General features: G+C 48.5%; 1 protein-coding gene across 1 annotated transcript in view; it reads right to left on the reverse strand.

Moving 5' to 3' along the window:
* Positions 1-21,164, reverse strand: part of KIF6 (kinesin family member 6) — a 389,098-nt gene that overhangs the window by 120,390 nt on the left and 247,544 nt on the right. Inside the window, 1 exon segment of the mRNA XM_077485383.1 lies at positions 18,258-18,313. Within this exon segment, the coding sequence (XP_077341509.1) occupies positions 18,258-18,313 (56 nt within the window).

Raw genomic sequence — 21,164 nt, forward strand, 5'->3', positions numbered from 1 at the left:
ATGGGCGGCACTGCTGGGCACTGATGGGCGGCACTGCTGGGCACTGATGGGCGGCACTGGGGTGCAGCACCTTTGAGGCAGATTGGGTGGCACTGTGGGTGGCACTGTGGGTGGCACTGTGGGGTGGCACTGTGGGTGGCACTGTGGGCACTATGGGCACTGACGGGGGGCACTTACTTTTGCTTTTTATTTCTACTTCAGGATGGCACTGCGGGAGGCAGGTGGGCACTGGCAGGTGGCAGGTGGTACCTTGTATTGATGGCCGTGATCGGGACTGATGTCCCGATCACGGCCGCCGGTGATCGGCTTTTTTTTTTTCTCCTCGCGCTGTCAGCGCGAGGAGGAATAATAGCCGATTACCGGCTCTGTTCTATCACATGATCAGCTGTCATTGGCTGACAGCTGATCACGTGATAAGGGGTCGGGATCGACCCCTTGCACGGATCGGTGATCAGGCGAGTCTCATGGACTCGCCGATCACAGAGCGCGCCGCGCGCGCCCCTCAGGGGGCGCGCAGGCCGCTCGTACACGGGACGACGTCAATAGACGTAGTCCCGGAAATGTAGGTCCGCGCTAATGCCGTCATTTGGCAATAGCGCGGATCCCAAGTGGTTAATACATAGGATGCATTATTAAAAAGGTTTTATTATTATACAGGATTTATATAGCGCCAACAGTTTGCTCACGCAGATATACTGCGGCAGAAGGGCAGTACAGGCACATTAACGTACCTGCACGTTGCCCTTTAAGAGGTGGCTTGCGCGCACCTGCCGGGACCCCCGTGACCGTGATCGCGCGTCCCGCAAACTCGATGTCCGTGGGGATACCCGCGATCGTCTCACAGTGAGGAAGAACGGGGAGATGCTGATGTAAACAAACATCTCCCCGTTCTGCCTAATGACAGGACACTGATCACCACTCCCTGTCATCAGGAGCGGTGATCAGTGACATGTCACACACAGCCCCTCCCCCTCCACAGTTAGAATCACTCCCTACTACACACTTAACCCCTACAGCGCCACCTAGTGGTTAACCCCTTCACTGCCAGTGACATTTTTACAATAATCAATGCAATTTTTTAGCATTGATCGCTGTATTAATGATAATGGTCCCAAAAATGTGTTAAAATTGTTCCGATGTGTCCGCCAAAATGTCGCAGTCCTGATACAAATTGCTGATCGCCGTCATTACTACTAAAAACAAACAAAAAAAAAAAACAATAAAAATGCCATAAAACTATCCCCTATTTTGTAGACACTATAACTTTTGCGCACTTATTTTTTTTTTTACCAAAAATATGTAGAAGAATACATATCGGCCTATATTTTTTGGGGATATTTATTATAGTAAAAAGTAGAAAAAAGTAAAAAAGAATGTTTTTTTTTCAAAATTGTCGCTATTTTTTTGTTTATAGCGCAAAAAATAAAAACCGCAGAGGTGATTAAATACCACCAAAAGAAAGCTCTATTTGTAGGGAGAAAAAAAAAAGGACGTCAATTTTGTTTGGGAGCCATGTCGCACGACCGCGCAATTGTCAGTTAAAGCGATGCAGTGCCGAATCGCAAAAAGTGCTCCGGTCAGGAGGAGGGGGGGGGGGTAAATTCTTCCAGGGCTGAAGTGGTTAAGGTCTTGTATACTTTCAGGTGCATTCAGCTTACATTTGAGATCCTTCACAGGTCAGTGATAGCTGCAGATGACCTCCTTCCAAGCTGCATTTAACCTGCTGCAAAGCTGCTTTCCCATCTCATAGACTTGTATGGGAAGAGAAGCCGTTCTTGGCGCCTTGGCACAGGTCCCGGCTCTGGTATCTGGCTTCATGGCAGGGCGGCACTGAAATGTAAATCCTCCAAGCAATCATGAACGGGGGGGGGGCTGAGAATTTATAGAAAGATAGAGAAGGTGCCAAGTTTCTCGGGCCAGGAACGATCTCCAGGGAAATGCGCTACTTCTGTATTTCTTATTGAACAATATTGAATGCCCTCATCTCTCCTCCTGCAGTGCCGCCCATTGCGCCCGGGCTCACCGATTGATCGCCTGCGACTCGCTAAGACGAATTTTCCACCAAATAAACCAGTACAACTGAAACATGGAAAAGAAAGGCGATCGCTGGATTGCATCCTGCTCGGGGGATCCCGCAGATATTCCCAGCAATATTACTTGAATAATAAGCATTGGGTGGTGAGGACAGGAAGGGATTCCGCGTTGTCTGGCGCTGTGTCCAGACGTCTGAGAAGGACTCGCAGGAATGGTGGCCAGGCTGAGGCTTGGACATTGTGAATCATCGCGGTAAATGGAGCTGTGAAATTCGGATGCTTGTCAGTATTGTGTATATAAGATTATGTGCTGATATGAAGAGCAGACGCTGGGATGGCGCATACTGCGGTGTAGAGGATATTAGGATTGGTGATGACATTTCCATGACCTGCGGCATTCACCATAAATGGACTAGTGAGACCCTGCAGATTTTTTTTTTCTGTAATAAATAACTCAAAATTGCTACAGAAAAGTATGGCAACCGATCGCACACATGGGACGCCGACTGTGACCAAAACTACACAAGGCGATGTAAGATGGTTTCAGCCAGGGGCTTAACTACAGGGCCCCATGCTCCAGGGGGCCCGTGCGGCTCCCCTGTACACCTGGATAGGAGGGGTGGCGGCATATAGAGGAACCGATCCCCTACATTTCCCTCTGCAGCTGTTGAAAGTCCACTTCTCCTACTCTCCCTTCTGCAGGCATTCAGCGGCAGCAGGAGGAAGATGAAGGGATCAGTTCCTCTATATGCTGCCACCCCTCCTTACCCAGGTCCTGCTGCCCCCAGGCCCCTCTGTGCTACCCTGACCCCCCCCCCCTCCGCCCTCCTCGGCTCCGCTGGCTTCCCTCCTCCCTACTCCCCCTGGCTGCTTCAAGGGATATGTCGGGATGGAGATCGGAGGAAGGGGGTCGGTAAATATGTAATTTACCAGCTCCTTCCTTTCCTGAATAGACAGAGTCAATGATCTAAACTGATCACTGACTGTGTCCATTCATAAAGGAGGCATAGTAAACTGTGTTTACCATACTTCAGTTTGTGAATGAACAGGAAGCTCTGTACAGAGCTATTCCTGTCCATTCGTTCTGGGCAGCTGAGCTTGCAGAGATGGAGATTGAGGGCCGTGTCCTCAATCTCCTTTCTCTGTCCCAAAGGTGAAATATCAGAGGTCTGTTTACATCTCTAATATTTCACCCAAAAATTAAAACAAAAAATAAGAAGACTGTAAGAAAAACAAAACAAACAAAAAAAAAAAAACTACTGACACCAGTGGTGGAACTACCAGGGTCACAAAGGTCGCATTTTCAACCGGCCCCTGGCATTTTGCCCCGGGCTTGGAGGGAAGTCAGGGGGGCTCATCATGGTTTCCTGCACAGGGACCCTAAAGATTCTAGTTACGCTTCCGGCTTCAGCTCTGCTTCCACCCACAGGAGTGGTCCCTCACACACATGTTGCCCCCTAGTGGGCTTAATCATTAGTGGGCTTAATCATTGAAGCCTTAACGATTGAGCACACTAGGTGGCTGAACACGTCTGTGGGACCTCTCCTGCGGGTGGAGAGGAGATCTGAAGCCATCTTACATTACATGATTTAGTTCTGGTCCCAGTGAGTCGGCTTCCTGTGTGCGATCGGTTGCTGTTTCTCTGTAGCAGATTGTAGACTGACAAGCTGTTTTATACGCTCTGCACCAGTTCATTACATGTCAATAAACACAAAAATATAGAGCAGCCTCAGCCAACACGTCTCCACCAAAAAAAAAAAAGGAAACTGACTCTTTTTTAGGCTGACCACCAGAATTTAGTCATCTAAGCCCCGGGGGCAGTGCAAAAATGCGTAAGCATCATTTTTTTTGGAGGGGACATGTAAAGTCTGATTCCGCTCCACATTTCTGAGTTACACTGGCTAGTTGGGAGAGCAGCGTCCTCTTATTTATTGTGCACACTGCTTTGGATGAGGACATTGGCATGTCTGCACCTCTTTGGATCAAGGGAGCAGAGTCCTTAGCTTTGAGCAGGTCCTTCACCCCTGTGGATTACAGGAGTTGAGTCCTTAGCTTTGAGCGGTGCCTGTACCCCTGTGGATTACAGGAGCAGAGTCCTTAGCTTTGAGCGGTGCCTGTACCCCTGTGGATTACAGGAGCAGAGTCCTTAGCTTTGAGCGGTGCCTGTACCCCTGTGGATTACAGGAGCAGAGTCCTTAGCTTTGAGCGGTGCCTGTACCCCTGTGGATTACAGGAGCAGAGTCCTTAGCTTTGAGCGGTGCCTGTACCCCTGTGGATTACAGGAGCAGAGTCCTTAGCTTTGAGCGGTGCCTGTACCCCTGTGGATTACAGGAGCAGAGTCCTTAGCTTTGAGCGGTGCCTGTACCCCTGTGGATTACAGGAGCAGAGTCCTTAGCTTTGAGCGGTGCCTGTACCCCTGTGGATTACAGGAGCAGAGTCCTTAGCTTTGAGCGGTGCCTGTACCCCTGTGGATTACAGGAGCAGAGTCCTTAGCTTTGAGCGGTGCCTGTACCCCTGTGGATTACAGGAGCAGAGTCCTTAGCTTTGAGCGGTGCCTGTACCCCTGTAGATTACAGGAGTTGAGTCCTTAGCTTTGAGCAGTGCCTGCATTCCTGTGGATTATAGGAGCAGAGTCCTTAGATTTGAGCATCCATTGCACCGCTGTGGATTATGGGAGCAGAGTCCTTAGCTTTGAGCGGTGCCTGTACCCCTGTAGATTACAGGAGCAGAGTCCTTAGCTTTGAGTGGCTCTTGCACCCCTGTGGATTACGGGAGCAGAGTCCTTAGCTTTCAGCAGAGCTCCAAGATTTCATTACGTGTCATGTGATATCAGTGATCTGAATGTTTATAGAGAATATTCTGGGGAATTCATAAAGAGTGTTGTAGACAACTGTCGGTGCAGGAGATCGCACTCACTGCATGCTCCCAGCACAGAGACCAAGCTGACAGAGACAGCTCCCAATCATGTACCTATTGTGACAGCCAAGCACAGTGGTCACGTGATCGCCAATCCATCCTTTCCTCTTTCAGAAACGTATAGAGGGATGCAGGGGTGGGAGGGCTTAAACCCCCCCCCCCCCCCCCCAACATTACAACAGTTGCACTAATGCACATTTCCTTGAATCCTGCATCTCCATATCTCCAGCTAGACTCCAGGCCGTGGCTCATAAATCTTATTGCAGTTCCAAGATCTAGCGGAAGGTTCAGCCACGACGTCTGCCATGGGAATGCATCTTATAGGGTAGAGCTATGCTTTCCCAATACTGTGCTCCCTCCTGGCATCCGGAATGACCTGCCGACAAAATAACTCCAGGAGCGCAGCTGCTCTATACCACTGTGGAGACACTGTGCGCTCCAAATGGTGGAAGTGATGTCATGACTGGAAGTCCCGCCTCTACAGGTTTCTTCACATCCAGGACGTCAACAAGAAGCGCTTCCTGATGAGGTCCTGGATGTGGTGAAACACGCAGACTTCTAGTTGTGACATCACTTATGCCATTGGGAGCACATTCTGACTCCATAATGGTATAGAGCAGCTGCGCCCCTGGAGTTTTGTGTCGACAGGTCATTCCAGGTATTATTTATTAACGCATTCCAAGCCACAAATGGTAGGGGGCACAAGTTTCTTCCATCACAGAACGATTATTTTACGTGCACAATACAGGAGCAGGGTAAGTAGTGTACGGGTCACCTTTTTGGGTGCCAATGGGTCAACCAGTCCCAACAGACTTCTATGGAAGGTCTGATGGTAATTGTCGTAACTGACTTGACGCAGTCACATAACCTCCGCCTAAAACGGCTGGATCTGCGCGCAATGCCAAAAAATATATCAGGTCATCATATCATATGTATCAGGTGATCCCGTGCTGACCCCAGACTAGAAGAGGGAGAGGTTCCACACATCGTCCCAGTCATCACTCTCAATCTGCTGGAATACTGAAAAGCAGGCAGCGCGACAGGAGGCCAGAACCTTGGTAGTATCTATAAATGGTTGTTTATAAACAACAGACAGGGCTTTAGGGGGGTCTTGGTCTCTAAGCAAGGATTCCAGATCACCAAGCCGCTCATCTATGCTAGAGAACTCAAACTGAGCAGAAAAGGCGTGCCTAAACCCGGAGGTAGCAAAATAAGTGCGAGTTAGGGAGCTGGTACCTGCATTTAAGCTCCTCAAATGTCAACCGTACCCCATTACCGACTACTGAGTCCACTGTCTTGAGCCCATATTTCGTCCAAATAATGGGGTCAGGGTAGGAGAAAAACTGAGGCAGGTGGGGATTATGTGCTCTGCTTCCCGAGCCCACCCTTTTTTGAAGCCTATTAGAGCCCTGCATTTAGATTAGGGGGCCGGATGTATGGATGGGGGGGGGGGGCGGTACCTGTGTGCCCCAATGGATGGGCTGCCACTGGTGGAGTACCTTTCCATTAGCCACTAGTAACTGTGCCGGGAGCATGCAGGACATGCGCTCTTGGCACATCGCTATTTGCACTAATGCACGCAAATATGCCACCAAGGCCTACCTGCCGAGAGGCTGTGCATATTTACACGTGGCTGGTGCCAAGGCATTCATTTAATACGGTGCATTCAATGGTATACACCAGAAGTCTCCAAACTGCGGCCTGGGAGCTAGATGTGGCCCTTTGGACACTATTCCTTCCACTGACACCAAAAATGGGGCGAAATTCCTGTTGTTGACACCCGCAACTGGGGCACTTTTTCTCTCACTGACACCATCGAAAGGGCACAATTCCACCCACTGACACCAATGAAAGGGCACTATTCAACCCACTGACACCAATGATGGGGCACCATTCCACCCACTGACACCAATGATGGGACACTATTCCACCCACTGACACCAATGAAAGGGCAGTATTCAACCCACTGACACCAATGATGGGGCACTATTCCACCCACTGACACCAATGAAAGGGCACTATTCAACCCACTGACACCAATGATGGGGCACTATTCCACCCACTGACACCAATGATGGGACACTATTCCACCCACTGACACCAATGAAAGGGCACTATCCAACCCACTGACACCAATGATGGGGCAATATTCCACCCACTGACACCAATGAAAGAGCACAATTCCTCCCACTGACACCAACGATAAGGCATATTTCCTTCCACAGACACCAACCATAGGGCACTATTCCTCCAACAATGGGGCACTATTCCTTCCAATGACACCAATGATGAGCCACTATTCCTCCCACTGACACCAATGAAAGGGCACATTACCTTCCACTGACACCAACCTTAGGGCACTATTCCTCCAACAGTGGGGCACTATTCCTTCCAATGACACCAACGACGAGGCACTAGTCCTCCCCCCGACACCAAAGATAGAGAATTGTTTACTCCAACTGGATGCCAGGACATTTTCTACTCCCAAAGGCCCTAGTCCATCCCCCACCCCCTAAAGTCTGAAGGACAGTAAACTGGCCCTTTGTTTAGAAAGTTTGGAAACCCCTGGTTAGGGTTGCCACCTCGTCCCTTTTAACACACATGAATTGCACGGGTTATAATGCTAATTTAATGCAGATAAGGCACCAAGTGAGTTTAATTACCACCTTAAAGTGGTTGTAAATCCTTACAACACACTTTGACCTACAGGTAAGCCTAGATTAAGGCTTACCTGTAGGTCCAAGAAATATCTCCTAAACCTATACGGTTTAGGAGATATTTGCCCGAAGACAGCCACCGCTGTCTACGGCGCATGTGCCGTAGACAGCGGCGCGCAGGCGCACTGAGCGTGGCATTTTCAACGACGGAGCTTCCGCGCGTGTCGGCTCCCGTGCGCATGCACGGGAGTGACGTCATCGCGGCTTCGCCGAATGACAGCGGCGGAGCAGCGTGACCACACCGAGAAGATGGATGCGCCGGACTACAGGAGACAGCAGTGACTTCGCTGGCTCCTGAGTCAGGTAAGTGACACATAATGGGCTACTATGTGATGCGATGCGATGCATAGTAGTCCATTATGCTTTACCTTTGCAGGGAATGAAAGAGGAAGTAAACTAATCAGGGTTTACTTCCTCTTTAATCAGCCAGAGAACCTGTGTAATTCATATATGTTCGGTTTTAAGGGGATGAGATGGCAACCCTAACCCTGGTATACACGGTTATGAGAAGCAGCTATCCCAGAACATTTTAGTATTTTGCACGGGGGGTTTTTGCTGTTTTTCTGGCTGCATCTTATAGGGCTGCAGGGAGCTGGACTTACTTTGGAACGAGATGTATTGCTGTTTGTAGGGTAAGGAGACATCATCTCTAGAGGTCCAAGTCCACAAACAATTATTGCAAACCACAAATAAGATTCACAAATGAGAATCCAAAAGAAATAAAGTAGAGACTTACTTAGCAATGTCGCATTTTCTGTCTGTTTATATAGAATAAGGCTAATTAATTGGGATCTAATTAAACAAAACAATTTCAATGGACTATTCTTGGCATCAACGTTTGTTGAGTAATATGATTTTCAGGCCAGCTGGCCGCACAACAGAGTCTCCTTCCTTTCATCTTCAGAAAAGACGAGAAACTCCCAGATCAACTAATAATGGAGGTTTAATGAAAAAGGGGGTCCTCAGCATCACCTGCCACAACCCAGCAAGTTTAGAAAAGCGACGTCCATCCAATAGTGAAAATGCCAGAGTGTTTGGATCACATGCCCTAAAATGGCACCAAAGCTGCCCAGAGATTAGGCAGTTTTCTTTTCTTTCCACCATGGGCTGAAGGAATAAATATCGCTCGATTTGCCAGGGTGATAGAATAGGCTCACTGCTAGCACGCAGACTCTCCCCGAAGTTCAGACCCGCGACGCTCCCCAAAATCCAAGGCGGAACTCTGTCTCAGAATCCTACAACGTATCATGGGACAATTCCACACCTTTTACCAATCCCTATACAGTAATAAAGGACAGTACATCGCAATCTGAGGTGGATCGATTCCTGGACTCGATCCAGAGCCCAGTCTTGGAAGATAAACACCGACCGATACTGGATGCTCCTATCTCACCTGCGGAAGTTTGTGCAGTTATTAACCACTTCAATACCGGGGGGCACTTAAACACCTTCCTGCCCAGACCAATTTTGAGCTTTCAGCGCTGTCGCACTTTGAATGACAATTGCGCGGTCATGCTACACTGTACCCAAATGATATTTTTATCATTTTTTTTACCACAAATAGAGATTTCTTTTGGTGGTATTTGATCACCTCTACGGTTTTTATTTTTTATGCTACAAATAAAAAAATACTGAAAATTTTTAAAGTTTTATTTTTGTTTCAGTTTCAAAACTTTGTAAATAAGTACGTTTTCTCCTTCACTGATAAGGCGGCACTGATGGGCACCAATGAAGTGGCACTGATGAGGTGGCATTGATGGACACTGATATGTGGCACTGATAGGCGGCACTGATAGGCGGCACTGATGGGCGACACGGATGGGCGACACGGATGGACACTGATAGGTGGCACAAATTGGCACTGATAGCTGGCACGGATTGGCATGGATGGGCGGCACAGATGGGTATGGATAGGTGGCACAGATGGGCATGGATAGGCGGCACAGATGGGAATGGGTGGGCACTGATAGGCGGCACAGGTGGGCACTTATAGGCGGCACAGGTGGGCACTCATAGGCGGCATTGGTGTTATACTGTACTAATGGATGCCAATCAGTGCCAAACAATAATGCATGCCAATCAGTGATGCCCATTGTGGGCACTGATTGGCATCCATTATGGGCACTGATTGGCATCCATTGTGCTGACTGGCATCCCTGGTGGTCTAGGGAGGATTACCTTTTGCTGGGCATCCCTGGTGGTCTGGTGGCGTCCCTGGTGGTCCAGTGTGGGCATCCTCGGGGGGGCTGTGCTGATAATCGATCAGCACAGACCCCCCCCCTGTCAGAGGAGCAGCCGATCGGCTCTCCTCTACTCACGTCTGACAGACGCGAGTGAGGAAAAGCCGATCACCGGCTCTTCCTATTTACACTGTGATCAGCCGTGATTGGACACGGCTGATCACGTGGTAAAGAGTCTCCATCGGAGACTCTTTACCAAGATCGTAGTTGCCGGGTGTCAGACTGACACCCCGCAACAACGATGGGCACGCAGCGGCTCATAATCCTGATCACGTCATATGACGTCCGATCAGGATTGTGAAACCACTTTGCCACCGTCAATTGCCTATAGGGCGGGCGGCAAGTGGTTAAGCAGTTGAAAGCTCTCTCTGCACCTGGCTCGGATGCAGGGTCGTCTTTAAGGCAGGGCAAAAGGGGCAGCTGCCCTGGGCCCTGTCATTGTTGTGGGGCCCAAAGCAGCTGCCTCATACTTGCCAACCATCCCAGTTTACATTCCCTTGAAGTTTTAGTCCTGTGCTGCTACTAATGCTGCCCAGCTCTGCCCTATTGTTGTGTACAGATGACTCACCTGCAGACCCCGTGTTTACATGTAAATACCGGCATTCATATGTAAATAGAAGTGACATGCTTATGTAAATAGCTGAGGCCAACTGCATTGATATGTAAATAAAGGCAGCATTCATAGGTATATCATGCCCCCCTGCAGTGAGGAGAAGATGTACTGTAACCTATAGCAACCAGTGAGCAGTATTACTGTACAGCAATCTCTAGCAGCCAATCAACAAGCAGAAATGTGCTGTAACCTCTAGCAACTAATCAGTGAGCCTTAAGAAGTGCTGTAACCTCTAGCAACCAGTCAGTGAGCAGTAATGATATGCTCTAACCTCTGGCAACCAATCACAATCGCTGCCTGATCTGATAAAGTAAACTGATTTTAAGTCTAGCTGCTATTTATTGTATGTCTCAGAGAAGGTGGAGAGCGAAATTGCATGGGGGGAGGGGGGCCCTAAGAAAAGTTTTGCCCAGGGTCCAATCAATATTAAAGACGGCCCTGCCCGGATGGCTTCTCTGTACCCTATTATAAATCTTTCCAGCACACTAGCTCCCTACATGGCCCGCTTCTATAATGATCTTAGGCAGGGAGGTCAGTTAGACACCTCTATCAACACGGCCTATATAACGGTTATTCCTAAGCCGGACAAAGACCCCAGTTTCGTCTGCAACTATAGGCCAATATCTCTCATTAATAATGACCTAAAGATTCTGACTAAAAAGACCGCCTGGCCTCCTTCATTAGCCTATACATTAACAAAGACCAAGTGGGCTTTATCCCGGGGAGGCAGGGTCCGGACCAGACCCGTCGTGCTATTGACCTGATATCTCTTCTTAACTCTAACTGGGACAAGGGGGCGTCCCAGGCAGGGATGCCTTCTGTCCCTCGATCTTCAAAAAGCCTTTGATTCCATCCAATGGCCATACATCTTTTTCAACATTACAGCGTTGGGGCTTTGGCGACTCGTTCCTCAACGTTTTGCGAGCCCTCTACTCCACCCCCTCAGCTCATTTGCGTTTGCAGGGATTTTACTGAGAATCTTTCCCCATTTCGAGGGGCACAAGACAAGGGTGTCCTCTCTCCCCATTGATTTTTGCCATAGCAATCGAATCCTTGGCAATCTCCATTAGAAATGACCCGAGCATCCAAGGCATTCAATGTGGCTCTCGAATTCACAAATTTACTCCACATAATCCACATTATTTGCGGATGACATACTACTATTTGTCTCCTCCCCACTGACATCTCTTCCCCAATGTCTGTCGTCTTTTGTACGAATTCGGAACAGCGTCGGGGCTCAGGGTCAACTATAACAAGTCCCAAGCACTTATCAATATTCCGGCTTCTCTCCTTGCCAGCCTCCGGAAAAGCTTTCGGTTCACTTGGAGGGACTCATCCATCACGTACTTGGGGATACAATTGACCCCCAGGGTGGAGCTCCTCTACCAAGCAAACTATCCACCACTATATAAAAAACTGGAGGAAGATCTCTCCCGGTGGTCACGGCTCTCCTTGTCCTGGCTGGGCAGGATCAATACGATCAAGATGACCCTACTCCCCCATATACTATATTACTTTAGAGCCCTTCCGATACCATATATTTTTTTGACTCTAACCTCCATCAGCACCTTTTTGGACAGCACCTCATCCCAATTCAAAATATAAATAAGGAATATAGGAAGGAAAAAGGGGATTTTTACAGTGCTGGTGTAAAGGTACAGCAATAAGAAAAATCAACACGTAAAACAATTAATTTTATTAATAATTGTTAAAATTTGCACATTTGCAATCGTTGCATAGTTACAAAGTGGCATAAAGGTGGGAAAAAGGCTTGCAGTCATCTATCCCGACATGTTTCGCAAAAGCTTCCTCAGGGCATATCCCCTGAGGAAGCTGTTGCGAAACATGTCGGGATAGATGACTGCAAGCCTTTTTCCCACCTTCTGTATTATGTGGACCGGTTTTCTATGCCACTTTGTAACTATGCAACGATTGCAAATGTGCAAATTTTAACAATTATTAATAAAATTGTTTTACGTGTTGATTTTTCTTATTGCTGTACCTTTATACCAGCACTGTAAAAATCCCCTTTTTCCTTCCTATATTCCTTCCGATACCAGTTGACAAAACTCACCTTGAACACTTTCAAGCCAAAATCCTCAAATTCATTTGGGGTAAGGGTGGCCACAGATTCTCTAAAGCTGTTTTATTTAGATCCAGGTTGGAGGGTGGGCCTTGGCTTGCCCAAACTGCTCTGGTACTTCCAAGCAGCACAATTGGCTCAGCTTTCTACAGTCTATTCACGATGGGAGCATCCTGACTGGATACACATTGAGAGGCTGGCGGTCCCCCTCCACAGACTGGACTATCTCCTCTGGAGTCCTAGGAAACTAAGACCTCCAATCCTATCCCCAACACTGTCCCATTCGTTCGCCCATTGGGACACCCTGAAACGCAACGATCATTTAACCTCCCCCACTGAATCCTTGAAACACCTATTTTAAAACCCGGAATTCCGCCTGGGCTTAGACATAAGAGCTTTCCAGTGGTGGCTTGACAAGGGGTTATACAGAATAGGACACTTCCTTAGACCCCTTGGCCCACTTTCTAAAGCATTTTGCATCAGTAAATTGGATATGCCCAAGTCTGAATTCTTCAGATTTGCTCAGATATCTGCTTTCTTAGCCCCTGTACACACGGTCGGAGATTTCGACAACCAAATCCGTCGGATTTTGTCCGTCGGATCTTGTCCGTCGGATTTTGTCCGAAACTGTTGCATACACACGGTCGGACTAAGTTGTCGAAAAATCCGATCATTCAGAACGTGATGACGTAATTTCGTTACGATGGGACTACGTTCAGGCTAGTAGCCAATAGCTTTGATGTAGGAATTTGATCTGAGCATGCGTGGCACTTGATCCGATCAAAATTCTCTACACATGATCGGAGTATGTCCGATCGAACCAGTTGGTCAGAAAATATTTCCAACAAGTTGGAAAATTGGGTCCGACGGATATTCACACGGAATCAGTCCGATGCAGACCACACACAGTCGGATTATCCGACGACACGGTCCGATAGGACACATTCCTACGGATTCTCCGACCGTGTGTACAAGGGCTAACACAAACAATGTAAATCGCTTCCAAACGGCCCACAAATAACTCCATATGAACACTGGTGTGGGCAGGCCGTCGAGCAGAGGGGAGGGATCTCTCTGATCTACAGGGCACTATCATCCAGACACTCCAAGACACCTTATATGCTGGCATGGGAGGAGGACTTCGCACAGCACTGGAGACCGGAAACTTGGCAAAGGAATTTCTCACAATCTTACAAAGGTGTTCTGAATACCGGCCTCATAGAAGCTAGCTTAAAAGTTCTTAACCAGATGGTATTTGGTTCCCTCGAAGTTGGCTAACATTTTCCCAGCGGCATCCCCCCCTCTGTTTTTCGGGGCTGCAACTTACGGGGGGTGACATGCTCCATGTTTGGTGGTCTTGCCCCAGAATACGACATTTCTGGCGTAAAATTTTCTCATGGATCAGCAAAATCACCTCAAAGCCTATTCAACCGTCTCCCCTCACCGCTCTCCTCAATTTCCCTGTGAAGGAAGCCTCCAAGATTACACAACGTCTCATCTACTTTATTTTGTTGGGGGCCAAGCTTACCCTGGCTAAAGCCTGGAAAAAAAAACATCTGTTTCAACCATGCTGGCTAGAAGAAAGATCTCCTGGATTATGAACCAAGAAAAGATGGCAAGTGTAATCTTGGACCGCTCCGCTAAATTCCTCCAAACTTGGGAACCATGGGCGTCATTTGTGGGAATCACACTCTCGCACTGACCTCCAAAGCACCCAGGCATGTACTGGCCATTGGGACTACCGGGAGTTTCCCGGTGGGCCGATGGCTCAGTGGGCCACTCTGATGTAAGGGGGCTGCTGATGGGACACTCTGATGTAAGGGGGTGCTGATGGGACACTCTGATGTAAGGGGGCTGCTGATGGGACACTCTGATGTAAGGGGGGTGCTGATGGGACACTCTGATGTAAGGGGGCTACTGATGGGACACTCTGATGTAAGGGGGCTACTGATGGGACACTCTGATGTAAGGGGGCTACTGATGGGACACTCTGATGTAAGGGGGCTACTGATGGGACACTCTGATGTAAGGGGGCTACTGATGGGACACTCTGATGTAAGGGGGCTACTGATGGGACACTCTGATGTAAGGGGGCTACTGATGGGACACTCTGATGTAAGGGGGGCTGCTGATGGGACACGCTGATGTAAGAGGGTGCAGATGGGACACTCTGATGTAAGGGGGCTACTGATGGGACACTCTGATGTAAGGGGGCTGGTGATGGGACACTCTGATGTAAGGGGGCTGGTGATGGGACACTCTGATGTAAGAGGGTGCTGATGGGACACTCTGATGTAAGGGGGTGCTGATGGGACACTCTGATGTAAGAGGGTGCTGATGGGACACTCTGATGTAAGAGGGTGCTGATGGGACACTCTGATGTAAGAGGGTGCTGATGAGACACTCTGATGTAAGGGGGTGCTGATGGGACACTCTGATGTAAGGGGGCACTGATGGAACACTCTGATGTAAGGGGGCGCTGATGGGACACTCAAAATGTAAGTGGGCCTGGTCTGGATGAAGTCCAGGGCCAAATTTCTGTCCCAGTCCAGCCCTGAAAGCACCCCATACTGGACCATTCCCCCCCCCCCCCCGACGACTAGCTCCCGCTTTTCTCCTTTTCTACTCCTCTCTTTTCCACTCCTTCTCTCTTTGTCTTTCTTCTCTCTTTCCTTTATAGCTACAGGGTTAAGGTGTCCCTACAAAGGAACCAGCCCACAACCAGGGTCAGTTTTCATTTACAACCCAGTAGGGGCATTTCTCCCTGATTCTAGAGTCTCTCTGGTGACAGGGATGGAATGATTGAATTTCAACAGGTTTTCACCCCACGAGGGTACACTAAGTGGCACAATGTACATTTTTTTGCCCGAGCCTGGTGGCTGCTGGGTGCTCAGAGACCAATTGGTTCATTTTGACATGTCCCGTTTAAAGCCTTGTTGGAAAATTGTTATGGTTTTACAACTCCTAAAATTAGGGCCGGGAGGTTGGGGGGAGGGGCGTTCTACCACAGCGTGATCCCTTTTGGGGCGGAGGGGGTGCCCCCCCCCCCTGCTAGGCTTGCCCACAAGCGAGAGTCATTGACTGAGCGATCTCGGGTGCCCAGTGGCTGTCAGGCCCCCGCCGTCCACTTGATTTGCTGGTGGTGTAATCCCTTTGTCATCGCCTTAACCTAGTTTTTGGCTTTTATGTTCTTTTTACATGATGTATTGTTACCCACTTGGAGATTGTAAATCACATAGGGCCGATGGGCCCCATTATGCCTTTGCATTTCCATGTACTGTTACTTCTTGTTTGAAATAAAAATCTATTGAAACGAAAATATCGCTCGATTCCCCCTCATCAACACAGTCAGTGATTGCATGAAAGAAACCCAACAGGCTGGTTGCACTGAAGTTGAATGATGTATCGGCTTCTGTACAACCAACCTGCCCAATAGAAGGATAGAATCTTAGCTGGTCACCTGATGAACCAACCAAGATCCGATCCATCTATGGCCATCACAAGGGCTCATTCATGTTTACCAACAACGCTAACTGTCCCCTGTAACTTGCTATCTTGGCAGATGTCTGTATCTATCTGACAATGAAGCCATATATAGCAGGAATAGGCAACCTTCGAGAGGCGGAGATCTACCTGGACAACATGAAAGATCACCGGAGTGCGGCACCCTTTTAAAAAAACAAAACAAAACATCAAGCCCCCAATAAAACGGTATGAAGAAGACAGCATGTCACAGAAGTATCCTCCGCCCCGCTTCACATCACCCCCCCTTTCTCAGTACTGTCCTCTGTCCCCCCTTCAAACTTCCACCCCCCCCACATTATTGTTCTCTGTCCCCCCTTCAAACCCCCCAACAGTATTGTTCTCTGTCCCCCCTTCAAATCCCCCCCCCCACAGTATTGTCCTCTGTCCCTCCTTCAAACTGCCCCCCCACAGTATTGTTCTCTGTCCCCCCTTCAAATCCCCCCCACAGTATTGTCCCCTGTCCCCCCTTCATAGCCCCCCATAGTATTGTCCTCTGTCCCCCCTTCAAATTACACCCAACAGTATTGTCCTCTGTCCCTCCTTCAAACTGCCCCCCCACAGTATTGTTCTCTGTCCCCCCCTTCAAATCCCCCCCACAGTATTGTCCCCTGTCCCCCCTTCATAGCCCCCCATATTATTGTCCTCTGTCCCCCCTTCAAATTACACCCAACAGTATTGTCCTCTGTCCCCCCTTCAAACTCCCCTCCCCCCACAGTAATGTCCTCTGTCCCTTCAAACCCCCTCCCCACAGTATTGTCCTCCATCCCCCCTTCAAACCCCCCCCCCCCACAGTATTGTTCTGTCCCCCCTACAAACCCCCCCCACAGTATTGTTCTGTACCCCTTCAAACCCCCCCCCCACAGTATTGTCCTCTGTCCCCCCTCAAACCACACCCCCCACAGTATTGTCCTCTGTTTCCCCTCCAAATAACCCCCACGGTAGTGTCCTTTGTCCCCCCCTTCAAATTCCCCTCAACAGTATTGTCCTCTGTTGCCCATTTAACCCCCCCAAGTATTGTCCTCTACCCCCCCTTCAAATCCCCCCCTCCACTGTAATGTCCTCAGTCTTCCCTTTCAAATAACCCCCGCACAGTACTGTCCACTGTCCCCTCTTCAAATAACCCAGGCACCGTACTGTCCTCTGTCCCTGTGATGGGAGTCACTTTGGGCAGGGGAGGGGGCCCGTGGAACATAGAATGCATTGGGGAGGTTAGGAAACCCTTGTTTCAGCTCCCCATGCACCTCCTATGTCTAAAAAACCCTGTGTCTATTAGGGGCACAGGGTGACCAAGAACCCCAGTCTGATCTGTACTAATTGGACTCGCTGTACAACCACACTGGAAGGTTTATATTATATTACTTGGGAGAAAAGTAAAAGCAGCTCTCTGCTGATTGGTCAGTCTACCCCACCCAGATTGCAAAGGAAAGGGGGATTGTCCCAAGCATTGTGTACCTGTTTTTCAATAAAAAGTTCATGTTCAGCAGCCAAAACGAGTACTGCCTAGTTCTTGGTTGCAAGCGGTTGGAATATAAGATATCTTTATTCAGACTGGAAGGAAGCGGTATATCACGAAAGCACTCAAGCGGAGTGTGGGACGTTTCGTTACTGTCCCTCCTTCAAATCACCCACCACAATAGTGTTTCCTGGCCCCACCAGTAATGATTTTTGTCCCCCCCTGCCACCCCCCCCCCATAGTAGTGCCATCTGCCCCCCCCCGCCAAGCAGTATCCTGTGCCCACCAAAGACATGTAGATTGCGTTCGGCGGGTTGCCATCCCCCAGCCAAAACCAACAGAGCAGCAATCTGCATGAACACAGCAGCAGTCTCTAATGTGACACCAGCCAGCCATGTCTAACAGTCTCCTGCAATCTGTTCAAATGCAAGAGTGATTTGTGGCCATAAGTCAGGTTTACACAAATGGACAACAATTACTTTTTAGGACGGATCCCACAATTAGGAAAAATCAGGACGGTTCGGAAATTATTTCGTATCCCTATAAGACGATTGACGACGATGATTTACAATATTTATAGGCACTGTGTTTGTATGTTGTACTTCCGACATCCTTCATTCAGACTCATAAAAATCCCAAATCCCTACTAAGAAGGTAGGTAGAAGGTAGGTACTCACTGATTCTGTTCCTCACATTATTCACTTCTTCCCCCAATGATTTGGCTTCTGCAAACCTAATAAAAACAAAAGAATTGATTATTATTAATGATAATGCCCATGGTAACAATCCAATAGGAATGCAGAGGAAACAAATAAAAATATACAGCATGGGTTTGCACTGAAGTAGGAAACCTTTCAAAAGATTCAGGTGTCTTCCATTCACACTAAGCAAAAGCTTCCATTTTAATTACACTATATTGTCAAAAGTATTGGGACACTTACCTTTACGCATGTGAAATTTAAAGCGGAGGTCCACCCTAAAGTGGACCTTCCGCTCATTGGAATCCCCCCCCCCCCTCCGGCGCCACAATTGGCACCTTTCAGGGGGGAGGGGGGTGCAGGTATCTGTACAGTACAGGTATCTGCACCCACTTCCGGCGTAGATTCTGCAGAAGGTACGCCCCTTTCCGCAGAATCTACGCCCCTTTCCGAAAGTCCCCCCACTGCCTGCTGGGAAACACGCGGATCCCAGAGACAGCGGGGACCATCCTTATTGCGCAGCGCGACTCGCGCATGCGCAGTAGGGAACCGGGAAATGAAGCCGAAAAGGCTCCACTTTCTGATTCCCATACCCAAGATGGCGGCGGCAGCACCCGAGAGACGATCTAGAGATCGGCTTCGGGTGCCGACATCGCGGGCGCGCTGGGCGGGTAGGTGTCATTATTTTAAAAGTCAGCAGCTGCAGTATTTGTAGCTGCTGGCTTTAAAAAAAAAAAAAAAAACGGCGGAACTCCCAGCGGACTCCCGCTTTAATGTCGTCTTAGTACGTAGGGTTCAATATTGAGTTGGCCCCGCCCTTTGCAGCTATAACAGCTTCAACTCTTCTGGGAAGGCCGTCCACAAGGTTTAGGAGTGTCTCTATGGGAATGTTTTGGATGAGAAGGCCTGGGCTCGCAGTCTCCGCTCGAATTCATCCCAAAGGTGTTCTATCAGGTTGAAGTCAGGACTCTGTGCAGGCCAGTCAAATTTCTCCACTCCTAACTCGCTGATCCATGTCTTTATAGACCTTGCTTTGTGCACTGGTGTGCAGACATGTTGGAACAGGAAAGGGCTGTCCCCCAAACTGTTCCCACAAAGTTGGGAGCATGAAATTGTCCGAAAATGTCTTGGTATGCTGACGCCTTAAGAGTTCCCTTCACTGGAACTAAGGGGCCAAACCCGACCCCTGAAAAACAACCCCCCACCATAATCCCCCTCCACCAAATTATTTGAACCAGTGCACAACGCAAGGTCCTTAAAGACATGGACGAGCGAGTTTGAGGTGGAGGAACTTGACTGCACAGTGTCCTGACCTCAACCCGATAGAACACCTTTGGGATGAATTAGAGCGGAGACTGCGAGCCCAGGCCTTCTCGTCCAACATCAGTGCCTGACCTCACAAATGGGCTTCTGCAAGAATGGTCAAACATCCCCATAGACACATCTCCTAACCCTTGTGGACGGCCTTCCCAGAAGAGTTGAAGCTGTTATAGCTGCGAAGGGCAGAGCCAACTCAATATTGACTAAGATTGGGATGCCATTCAATTTCATGTGCGTGTAAAAGGCAGGCGTCCCAATACTTTTCACAATATAGTATATATTCGGCGCAACATCACTGTTTTTGTGCAAGGATTAAAAATTAGCATCGTTCAAGCTCCTTAGGAAAGGTGAATTGTGGCATTTATTTTCAGCAAATAGGATTTTATTCACCTTTTATATACAGTGTACTGTGCAAATGTTTTAGGCAGGTTTGATGAATAGTAGGTAAGTAAGAATGACTCCAAAAATATATATTTTAATGTTTATTTTTTATCAATTTACCAAATGCAAAGTGAGCCTACAGACAAATCAAATCAGTGTTTGGTGTGACTATCCTTTGGCTTCAATTCTTACACTTGTACACTTTATACACTTGCACAAAGTCAGGGATTTTTGTAGGATTAGAGTCTGGTGTATGGTTAACCAATTATACTAAGCAGGTGCCAACAATCATCAATTTCACATGTAGGTTGAAACACTAGAAAAGCACTACAAGTCATTAACTGAAACAGAAACAGCTGTGTGGGAGGCTTAAAACTGGGTGAGGAACAGCCAAACTCTGCTACTAAGGCGAGGTTGTGGAAGACCGTTTCACGTCACAGGTCATACATCATGGCAACAAGACACAAGGCAGTTATACAGCATTAGAGAGGTCTCTTCCAGGCAAAGATTTCAAAGCAGACTGAGGTTTCAAGATGTTCTGTTCTCTTTTGAAGAAGTACAAAGAAAGGGGCAACATTGAGGAGCGTAGACGCAGAGTGTTCGGCCAAGGAAACGTAATGCAGCAGATCAAAGACACATCATGCTTACTTCCCTTCCAGGTCGGAAGATGTCCAGCAGTGCCATCAGCACAGACCTGGCAGAAACCAGTGGGACCCAGGTACACCCATCTACTGTCCGGAGACGAGTGGCCAGAAGTGGTCTTCAGGAAAGAAACAAGGCTAAGAGACTCAACTATGCAGGAAAACATAGAAACTGGGGGGGGCAGAAAAATGGCAGTAGGTGCTCTCGTCGGGGCTGGGCTCAGCCCTTCCTTCTCAGAGCTCTGTGCTCAGCTGACGGTCAATTGTCAGACTCTTCCTTCAACAGTGACTTCATTTTCTGCTTGTCAGTTGGAGCTGCTGGTTATATAAACTGCATGAATCAGATCTTCTGTGCCTTTGCCTTGGCCATCATATCCCGACTCTCTCTGCTGTGCTTTCCTGTGAAAGACTTTTGCTTGGCTGACTTCCCTTCTGGTTTCTGATCCTGTGTGCTGCACCCGACTTCGCTGATCTCTGGACTCCTGTTTCTCTGGCTTCTACTGACTACCCGTCCTGGTTACTGAACTCTGGCTATGTTCTGACT

This window comes from Lithobates pipiens, unplaced genomic scaffold, assembly GCF_037356315.1.
Source record: "Lithobates pipiens isolate NorthernLeopardFrog02 unplaced genomic scaffold, aLitPip1_a1.2 Scaffold_18, whole genome shotgun sequence".
NCBI classification, from domain to species: domain Eukaryota; kingdom Metazoa; phylum Chordata; class Amphibia; order Anura; family Ranidae; genus Lithobates; species Lithobates pipiens.